This window comes from Epinephelus moara, chromosome 8, assembly GCF_006386435.1.
Source record: "Epinephelus moara isolate mb chromosome 8, YSFRI_EMoa_1.0, whole genome shotgun sequence".
Taxonomy (NCBI): Eukaryota; Metazoa; Chordata; class Actinopteri; order Perciformes; family Serranidae; genus Epinephelus; species Epinephelus moara.
Genome location: NC_065513.1, coordinates 16,334,554 through 16,345,501, shown reverse-complemented (window position 1 = coordinate 16,345,501; position 10,948 = coordinate 16,334,554). Strand labels below are relative to the sequence as shown.

Below are 10,948 nucleotides of genomic sequence, written 5' to 3'. Positions count from 1 at the left end.
GGGTGTGAGATGGATAGGTGGTTTGATGTGGCATCCACAGTGATGCGGGCACTGTGGTGGACTGTTGTGTTGAAGAGAGAGCTTAGCCAGAGGGCAAAGCTTTACCAGTCCATCTACAATCTGACTCTCACCTATGGTCATGAGCTTTGGAATAATGACTGAAAGAATGAGATGCAAGCAACTGAAATGAGTTTCCTCCGAAGGGTGGCAGGGCATCACCTTAGAGATAGGGCTGGGAGCTCAGACATCTGGAGGGAGCTCGGAGTAGAGCTGCTGCTCCTTTGTGTCGAGAGGGGCCAGGGGCATCTGATCAGGATCCCCCCAGGGTGTCTCCCATTAAAGGTTTTCCGGGCACATCCAACTGGTAGCAGACCCTGGGGTCGACCCAGAAGAGGCTGAAGGGATTATGTATCTCACCTAGCTAGGAAATGCCTCAGGATCCCCCAGGAGCATCTGGAAAGTGTTGCTGGAGAGAGGGACGTCTTGAGTAGTTTGCTTAGTCTGCTATCCCCAGGACCTGGCCCCAGATAAGTGGATGGAAATAGATGAATGATGGACGGACGGATGGCATGTGATGAAAGCAGTTTTTGTACCAGATTCAACCGGTAACACAGGGTGAGTAACTGATATACAAACGATCATTTGGTGAGTGAATTATTCCTTCAATGGTCTAGTGTTAATGATTTGGTGGCATCTAGTGTTAAGATTGCAACCCACTGAAACTTCATCAGTTAGCCAAGAATGTAGGAGAACTACAGGGGCCAACATGAAAACTTGAAAACACAAACGAAAATGGCCCATTCTAGAACCAATGTTAGGTTTGTCTATTAGGGGCTACTGTAGAAACAACATGACGGACTCTGTGGGAGAAAACCTGCTCTAAGTAGATATAAACGGCTCATTCTAAGGTAATGAAAACACAACAATTCTTAATTTTAGGTGATTATGAACTAATGAAAACATAGTTATGAATGTTATATTCAATTCAGTTTTTCCAATTTATCCCCCCTAAATCCTTCAGATTACTTCAAACATCAGATTACACAAATCCAGAACATGCTGGATAATGTAATCATTTCCCATCTACTCAGATAACTAAGTAAAAAATGGACAAATGTGAAATTCCATCTTCAAAAGAAAACAAATTTATGTACAAAAGTACTGTACCTGCACCTTTCAGGAATCCTTATCATTTATTTATGAATGTGAAATGTGTATTGATCCTTTTACAGTGTTTACCCAGACTGCAGTCTGGTTTAATCTGCATGTATTTTGCAGCCCTTTATGTAGTGGAATGAGGGGGCCAATTTCAGTTGTGCCAGTCTGGCAATTTTCTGTGCAACTACACTGCTCGGCTCCTCGTGTTTTTATAAAATAAAAAAAGCATGAGAGAATGGTAATGGAATAATTATTGAGGGAGAGTGAGGTTACATGTAGGGGAATGAATATTTAACAAGGCAGAGAATGAAATGCTTTCCTTCTGGAGTCTGAAATGACAAGCTCCGTCTATAAATAGTGAATCAAAGATAAGATGAATGAGGGGTATTTATATTTAGCTTTGTTGTTTTTTTTGTGTTTGCTCAGTGTCAGAAAGTTATTTCGAACACAGACCAGTGTGCCATTTAAGTCTTCAGCTCTGTATTACTCCTCCTACTCACGTGTCCTGGACTGCACTCAACCAGCTACTCCGTCAGTGCGATTCAGGACATGGTTTAACTGAAATGGCACAAAACTGGTTTACAGTTATTGCTAAATAATGTGCACACAGGTCAGACATCACACAGATGAGTCAGACTGCAATGTCACACAACATTATTCTCATCGTGTTGAGTGAGAAATAAATGGAGAAAAGGAATGAGTGAGCAACATAGTATATTCAACAATAGATCAATAGCTATACATTAGAAGGCAATTATAGGGCTAATTTCAACAGTACCTTTCCACCTTTACATTATATATGTAATTACTATAACAATAAATACCCAGGCTCATTTGGTTCTTGAGAAATACTTCATTGTACCAAGAAAAGGCATTTTCTCTGGAGAGAAATTATTTTACATCAGAACTGTAAATCAACACTGAAACATAAGTCATATTTTTATTACCCCTTGTTACAGGGCACACACAATGTTCAAGTATGCCCGAGGAACTAAATGGAGCAATTAAAAAAAAAAAAAAAAAAACAGAAACAAAAAAAAAACCAATGAAGAATAAGAGAGATAAAATGCATTTAAAAATAAGTGAACTGGCATTGCATTTCACAAAAATTCATAAGCTCATGATTTTGGAACAATTCACTGTAAAGTGCTAACTGGTTCGAGCTGAGAAAAGCACATGTTCCCTTTGAAAGATCATACACATTACTTTATACATGGAGGTACAGTAATAGCCAGTCATCGGGCAAGCAATTACCAACCAGAAGACATGGACCACAACTCATTTATTAGTCCTTTAATAAGATAACTGCTTCCTTAATTTCCTTGTTAATGTTGAAAACAACGAGAATCTTGCCACTGGTTGCCAGGACAATGCCAATTACAAATGCTGGTGTTGTCACTGTACAGTTTTCCTTCTCTCCTTGTAATTACATGCAATTGACTGACATACAGCATCAAAAATCTCAAGTCAAGTCCTTCTAATCCTCTTACAGATAGGAATCCTTGAACCAAAGGGATGAGAGTGTGAGGAGAGGAGAGCAATTATTGAGGAGTGAAGGAGACCTTCCCTTACTCCTCCTCCTCTTCCTCTCCTCCCCCTGGATGTGGTGGGCTGGCCCGACAAAAGCAGGGATCTGTCCAGCTGATGCCTGCCTTCCTACAGGTCCTGAGAATCCACTGTTTTCCTTTGTGCCTCTCGTTAGGAGGCACGTTTAAAAAAAAAAAGAAGAAACAAAAAAACATCTGGAGGGGTCTGGGTCAATAAATTTTCCCCTACTGTCCGCCTAAGGTGGACGTTCATCCTCCCACCCCAATCCTAACCATAAAAAGGTAAAAACAAGGTGTACTGCAGAATGGCTTTACTCCTCACAGTCTGTGGGGGGAGCTAGAGCCCCTAGGAGCTGAGGTGCGGTTGGTGGTCTTGCGGCTGTTCTGTCGTGTCTGATTCATCTTGGTGGCCGAAGGTTTCCGAGCGTCAGGCTGGCGCCTCCCCTGGGGGCCCCTCCGCTTGCCCCTTTGCCCCGCACGGCCCCTTCCGGCCCCCGCTGGTCACTTGCGTGAGTGCAGTGTGTCCTGGAACTTGGTGCTGGTGTAGCGGACGTGGAATCCTTTTTTGTTGATTGTATCGTCAGAGCGGAACTTGATCACAATGGAGTCACCGGCCGAGTAGATCTCCTCTGGAGGCTGTAGGGAGAGACAAAACAACAGTTGCATTTGTGCTGTCACTGATGCGTTCTGCTTCTTTGACTGCACTGCAATTAAAACTAAAGACTTCTCACATGCTGAAACTTAAGTCAAATCAGTGACCATGACGGATGGCTTCTGACTGCCGAGGACTGCTAGTTCTGTCAAAGCCAGGGGCCACGTAAAGGGTCTGGGACCAGGATTGGCCCTTTCCAGCTTCATTCTGATTAAGGCTTTGGCTGCTATTGAAGTGAGGATAAAATATACGCCGATGATTAGTTCCAGGTGCACTGCTCTACAGAGCTCATTTCTCCCCTGAACAAAACCATATACTGCGCAGCACTTCATATATTTCTACTGTCTTGAGTATAAAGCCAGCCAAACTGTTTCCAATGAAACAAAAGGGGGTATTAACTTTATAATGTGCGCACAGAAAACACGCAACACTTGACCTGACTGCTTGTCAGATTACACGAATATTAATTCGGAACATCACACTGGAAAATAATTAGATGTAGTGAGGTGCTCCGGGTTACGACAAAAGCTAGCGCTACGATGTCAGGGCAGGCAAAGCTTGTGCAACCAACTGTAAAACACCAGGCTGTTGATTAAAGCTGTCATTCATAACATGATTAACATATCTACAATAGCCCATAAGTCTTGGTTTATTGGTTAAAGGGATTTAAAATGCAGGAAAAAGTGGCCTACAAATTTAATTGTACACCCAGCAAAATGTCGTCTGCTATATAACGGAGAAAAGCCCTTGGGCTAAAAGTAAGCCTCCCCACACTATAATGAGTTTTCACCCTACTTTGGGACTGAATTGTGTCAGTTTATTTCAACCTGTTTTATAAAAGGAAACTTGATTGAGGAGCCACTCCCCGGGGTTCCGCGGGTGTTATGTCCCCTCCAGCAAATGATTCACAGGAACAGGCGTGAGTAAAAGGCCAGAGCTTATTATTGAAGTGTGTAAATGAAATCAAGCTGTTCTCTGACCTGAGGAAACTTGTGTTTCAATTCCCTGCTGGCCTCATTGTTCTGGACTCAGGCTGCAGCCTCAGCATTGGCTGATTAATTTGCTGTTACAACTTGATGCCAGAGACTCTGATAGGCTATCGGCACCCAGGGAGTGATGGCTTGTGTTGACCTACAACCGCCTCCGCAGCAACACTCCCAAACCCAGAGCAACACATCAACTTTAACTAAGTGATTAAAGCTGGAGTATGGACTGGAATCAAAAGCCCCAGGGTGGTTCACAAAGTCACCCTTCTACAAACTGCTGGCAAAGGTTATTCAGCAGCAGCACTAATTTCAGAACAACTGTCAGAGTAGTGCTGCTGCTACACAGTAAAACTGAAAAAATCTGTGACAAGTCAATGAGAGACATTGGGAGAGTAGCAGTTGTTAAGAAAATGTTCTCACCCCTGAGCCACAGTAACGTCCCAGCCGTGGAGACTTGGTGTCAGCTCCATCGAAGAGCTCCATGTAGTCATAGCCGCAGTCCGCCTCCTCCTCAATCTCAAAGGTCTGGAAGATGAGCTCCACGCCGTAGCCCTTCTCCGCTGAGATCACCCACTGACAGTCGGAGGCCCCAGGGTAGTTGTTGTCCCCGAACTGGGCATGGGAGAACAGGTCCTTGGTTTTGACCTCCGCCTTTAGGCGACCTCCACACTCTGTGAACAGAAAAGTTGAGTAAAAAAAAATTCGAATCATCCCTGCCCACATGAACAGGGTCTCTCCTAATGGGTCAGGGGAGCTGTTCAGGATGGTCGAAGGGACGACAAGCAAATAACCCTCTACAGCCAGCTTCCTCCCAAGGGCCTGGGGGCAACTAAAGGGGGTAATCACTGCCTAGATAGACAAAAATACTGGCAACATGGAAAAAAGAAAGGAATGAAATTTACAGACGGAGACGAAAGAAATATCACAAAATGACTGGAAAATGGGATGTCATTAGACACCCCAGCCAGGAAAACACAGTTCTGTCCTTTACACATACACACACACACGCACACACAAAGGAGCCCTATACAACAGACTGCCCTTGTTCATATACACACACCCCACATCGAAGGATCTAACATATTAATGGGGATTTTTTTGTTTTCTTTGTACCGTCTGCAATCCTGTCATAACACCCAATGTATTAAGTTTTATCTTGTCTAGTCTCACCTCTCTGCCTCGCTTAACAAAGAAAAAAAAAGTAATCCGCGAAAAAAAAAGTTGAGTTGGATTTCGTCGTACAGCTGCTGTGCATGTTGTTCTCTTGCTCATTTGTGGTTTCACAGTCACATGGATACAAAGGATTCCTTAACATGCTCTGTAGTTAGATATGAGTCATAATCATTCTCAGACAGGGTGGTGAATTTCGACTAAAACTAAATCCTGTGAGCATTACACTCAAAAAACATTGTTAAGTTTGATATGTGAGTAGCTGACCTAAAATTAATTTGATGTCTTCAAACATGAAGGCTAAAGGATTTTATTGGAATCCCTCTTAGCTTCTATTGTGTTTTATTTCTTAAGCAGGAGGAGAAACTGAGTACTGTTACAACAGCATCTGTTCTTACCTGCAGTATGTGAAGCCTCGAAGCCTTTCTTCTGCACTGAGTTATCAGAGAAGAAGCGAATGAACAACTTGTTGGCACTAGACATGATGGGTGGGGGCTCTTTGGTGCCACAGAAGCGACCCAGACTCGGAGCTTTCCCATCTCGCCCATCGTAAATCTCAATGTGGTCATAAGCACACTCCAGGTGGGCCTCCATGTCGATCTCATTGAAGGCCTGCGACAAAACAAAACGCTAAGTATGTTTAAAGAAGTGTGTAACAGATAGAAAAGCATGAGATCAAACTTTAGGTATTTTAAAGGGACAGTTCACCCGCAAGTCAAATATACATATTTTTTCTCTTACACGTAGTGCTGTTTATCAGTCTAGATTGTTTTGGTATGAGTTGCCGAGTGATGGAGATAACGACCGTAGAGATGTTTGCTTTCTCTTTAATGTAATGGAACTAGATGGCGCTCGGTTTATGGTGTTCAAAGTGCCAAAAAATGCACTTGGAAAACTCAACAGAAATGTCTCTTTCTGGAAATCATGACCCAGTGACTCAAGATAATCCACAGACCCTGTTCTGAGCAGTTTCATGTAGTAGTTATTTGGTTCTGCCAAACTACACCCGCCAACCATATCACAGCTCAGAAGGAAGCGTGCATCTTCAGCTAGTTTTCCTTGTGCCGTCACAAGCACAAGCCTCTCATCCATGAGTAGATGCACGCTTCCTTCTGCACGGTAATACTGTTCCATTATACTCCAGAGAAGGCAGACATTTCTACTACCGATACTTTCAGCACTCGGCAACTCACACTAAAACAATCTTGATTAATAAACAGCACTACAAGTAAGAGGAAAAATATCTATTTGTTTTTGATTTTAGGGTGAGCTGTCCCTTTAAGCTTATGACGTTTTCCTAACAGTGATAGGTGCCATTTCATTCTCTCAGCACACAGGTAAAACAAAGTTAAACAGGAAATACTTTGCTAGAAGATGTCCTCCAAATATTTTACATTCTTATTTAGAAACAGAGGCATGCATGGTGTACTTTGATATTATGAGTTGGTAACTGATTTTCATATAATAAATCATCTACTCTATGTCAGTGACATGATAGACAAAAAAGCAGATAATAACAGAAGAGGGAGCCACACATCATTTTTAGGAGTGACATAACAGTTTCTGACAGCAGCACAGTAAACACAGATGTCCTCGGTGGATTAAGCAATTCAGCTACACGAATAAGCAGCACACAAATAACTCCATGACTGACAAGTGAAATCATACAGAGAGCAGGAGGAAGTGACATACAATTTTGATGCGGTGGCCCGGAGTGGTGGTGAGTGCCCAGGTGCAGGCCTTCTTGCTGGGGTATTTATCCGGCCAATTGGGGCTGGTGATGACACCACTCACACTATTCACAGTGTGATCACAGCCAGCTGTATAAAGACATCAGTGAGTCAATGCAGACCTCTGTATCATGCTAATATGGAACAGATTCCAACAGTAAGCATGTGCTGATCAACCCTAATGGCTGCTGTTACTATAAAAAATAAGGCAGGAACAAGAATAAATGTGCAACCGTAGCAAAGAGACGAGACTTTGAGGTGAAATACCTTCTTTACAGTCGTGTTTGTTTTCATGCAGCACAAAGCCACTCCTGCACTGACAGCTGTAGCTCCCAAAGGTGTTGACACACTCGTGTTGACAGCCACCGTTCTCCTTAGAGCACTCGTCTTTGTCTGAGGAAGCACAGAGGACACAACCTTGGTGACTGCTTCCTTTTAAGACCGACAGATAGCGGCTCTAAGTGACCGATTGAAAAGACTTGCGATGCTTTGCACATCACTGTCAGAGGACTCACCTGAAAAGAACTGCGCTTTAAAGCCTTTTTTGGACACTGTGTTGTCTGACTTGAACTCAATGCGCATGTTGTTGTACTGGGATGTAATAGCCTCTGGTTTCTCTGCCCCACAGAACTTCCCATGTAGCCTTGAGTCTGCTGACAGTCCACTGCGCACCTCCACATAATCGTACTTACAGACCTGAGCGAAAAAACAGAGCGTGTGAAGAGGCTGGGACATTTTATTTGGTTTTAATTATGAAACACGAGGAGGACAGGGAGGTCTGTGCAATGACAGAGAGAGAAAACAGAACAAACCCACCCCGCGCCGATTCATAATAACCCCAGTGCTCACGTCATTGCCCTCAGTCTCGAAGACGTCAAAGAGCAGAGTGATGCGATACTGCGTGGGGGCAACCAGCTGCCAGATGCAGTTCTTGTTTGGGGGGTACTCTCTGGGCCACCCCGGGCTGGTGATTGACCCATTCAGCTTGGTGATGAAGCCTCCACATGCAGCTGGACAGAAAACACAACACAGGAAGAGACAAGGACAAATAGTTTAGAGCTTGATACAGATGTGCAGACAGAAAACAAACTACATCACCCAATGTTTGAAGGGGACACGTTCCAAATGTTACACAGCACACCATACAGCTAAAATGAAATCCCTCTGAAATATCCTTTTGTGTCCAGAATAAACCCGATTACCACCTGACCTGCCCGTGAGGACTCAGGCTTTATATCAGTTACGCAATACACACATGTTACAGCAACATCTGGTGTTGCTCCTCACCTGGTTATTTTTAGCTAAACTTAATGTGCAGTGTTGATGCTCTCCAGCTGAAATAGATGTTTTCATGGATTGTAGAGTTATTAGATGTAGGCATTAATAAAATGTTGGAATGGTAAAAGTTACAGTGCTATTACAGTAGCTATTTAACATGCTGCGCGGATGTCAGGCACTAGTTTCTTGCCTTTTTTCTTTTATTTGTTTGTGTTTTATCTGTGTAATTTGTAACTGTGTTTTGTACTTGCTGCTGCCTATCTTGGCCAGGTCTCCCTTGAAAAAGAGGTTGTTAAACTCAATGGGATCTTCCTGGTTAAATAGAGGTTAAATAAAATAAAATTTTTCTTCGCATGTAAATGTAGGTATAACTGTGAAATACTACCTTCTTTGTTATTTTAATGTGCAATATTTTTACTTTCTTGACAGCAAACTCTTGTATAAGAATAGAGCTTACTGCTATGTTGGTGTGGGAATATTCTGTGATACTGTTTGTGTGTCTATGGGGTTGATTATGTGAGAGCATATTAGGGGGTGGAGACAGACGCATCATGATTCTCTCTTGAAAGATTATGTTTCAATGCAGAAAAGTCAATAATCAGACATTTAAAACCCAGTCCTCCACATGTTGGTCACCTGTAACAATTTTGTAAGACTGGGCATAAGGCTGAAACAACTGGCTGGTGACACATAATGAACATAAACATGTGCGCAGGGTTTTATGTTCTCAGCTAAGCTACTTCTTGAGTTTTTGTGAGGATGGCTGAGTGTGAGTAACTGCAGATGGATACAATCTGAACGGCACCCCCTGGCTTAAAAACTAGCATATGGAAGCATTTTGGCTTTTATGAAGTTTTAGGAAAAAGGACCTGACAAAAGCTGCGCTGTGTGCAAGTATATTCATCTTTTGATTTTAAAGGTTCAGTGTGTGGGATTTACAGGGTTATGATTGGCAGAAATGGAATTTAATATAATAAGTATGTTTTCTTTAGTGTATAATCACCTGAAAATAAGAGCTGTTATGTTTTTGTTGCCTTAGAATGAGCTGTTTATATTTACATAGGGAGCAGGTCCTCGTCTATGGAGATCACCTGGCTGCACCGCCGTGTTTCTACGGTAGCCAGAACAGACAAACCAAACACTGGCTTTAGAGAGGGCCATTCACATTTCCAACTCGTCCACCATATTTAGCAGCCTCTTAGCGACAAGAGCGTCTGATTTTCTAATGTGAAACTGCTTTATTCAGTGATTTTACCAGTTTAAATCACCAGGTCCTTTTGTTTTGGAGAGGAAGAGACCTCTGCGGATAATTCAACTTCCACTGAAAACCTTTTGAACAATGAACACCGAAGAAATTCTAACTTGGAAGTTTCAGCCAGTTGCAATCTGCTATCCTCACCATTAGATGCCACCGAATCCCCTTAACTAGACCTTTAATTCTGGAATATTGCAAATTGGCTCTGATTTAAAAGTAGCAAGTAGTCGCACAGTAAGAAAAAATAAATCCTGTATAGAAATAACAAATTCTGATGCATCAAGATGCATCAACATTCGTTTTATAATCACATCCTAGCCCTCTGAATCAGAACTGAATCATGAGGTGCCTTAAGATTCCCACCATACCATTATATTTTTTGAAAATGCACTGCATTATTCTATCATTAATGTACATGACCAACTGTACTCAACATTTCTTTTCTTTCTTTTCTTGATACTTCAATCTAATCTGCTTGTCTTTAATTTTAACTGCTCTATATTTTCTCCAAAACCCCAAAAATCTATTGCACAAGATGAATTCTGGTGCACACAGCAAAGCTGTAGTGATAGCTGAGTTTCTCCAGGGACGTACAGTGGCTAAGTGGTCAACCAGATATTGTACAGCTTGTGTACTAGTAGTTAGCTCTTAAACAACAACATATAATTAGAGATAAAAATAATGCTTGCATTGTTGTGACTCAAATCTTTAAAAGTTAGTGCCCTTCCAGCACAAGCATTACTGATAGCATGTTTTCTGGGTTTTAGGAATGACTGTACTTATTGTATTTGGGTGGCTAACTGTGTAAAGTGCTTTAGCATGTAAATTACATGGTGAGCAGGGCTGGTGACTTTTCTCCCTGTACTTACCCTCGCAGCTGCGCTTGTCAGCAGCCAGCTCATAGCCTGGGTCACAGGCACACTTGTAGCTGCCTAGTGTGTTGACACAGCGTTGCTCACAGCGACCGTTGTCCGGCTTGGAGCACTCATCCATCTCTGAAAACACAAAGATATGTTAGGACCCTTTTTGCCGGCCCCCCTGGCTCGGCGGCTTACAACCAAAAAAACAAACCCATAACAACAGCGGAGCCAGGCAAAGAGGGTCGTACAGAACCCAACAGTGAAACAAAACTATGTGAAATAAACTTATACTGCCATAATGTTTAAAAGACA

At 42.5% G+C, this 10,948-nt stretch overlaps 1 protein-coding gene across 2 annotated transcripts in view; it reads right to left on the bottom strand.

Moving 5' to 3' along the window:
- Nucleotides 1-1,855: 1,855 nt before the first annotated feature.
- bmp1a (bone morphogenetic protein 1a) overlaps nt 1,856-10,948 on the bottom strand; it is a 38,674-nt gene continuing 29,581 nt past the window's right edge. Inside the window, exons 13-20 of one of the 2 annotated variants that reach the window (XM_050049971.1) lie at nt 10,646-10,771; nt 8,060-8,253; nt 7,759-7,939; nt 7,511-7,636; nt 7,206-7,333; nt 5,912-6,125; nt 4,764-5,014; nt 1,856-3,341 (exon numbers count right to left, since the gene is read on the bottom strand). In XM_050049971.1, the coding sequence (XP_049905928.1) occupies nt 3,207-3,341; nt 4,764-5,014; nt 5,912-6,125; nt 7,206-7,333; nt 7,511-7,636; nt 7,759-7,939; nt 8,060-8,253; nt 10,646-10,771 (1,355 nt within the window). In that variant the 3' untranslated portion in view covers nt 1,856-3,206. The remainder of the gene's footprint in view (nt 3,342-4,763; nt 5,015-5,911; nt 6,126-7,205; nt 7,334-7,510; nt 7,637-7,758; nt 7,940-8,059; nt 8,254-10,645; nt 10,772-10,948) is intronic. The other variant, XM_050049973.1, reaches the window with a different exon arrangement.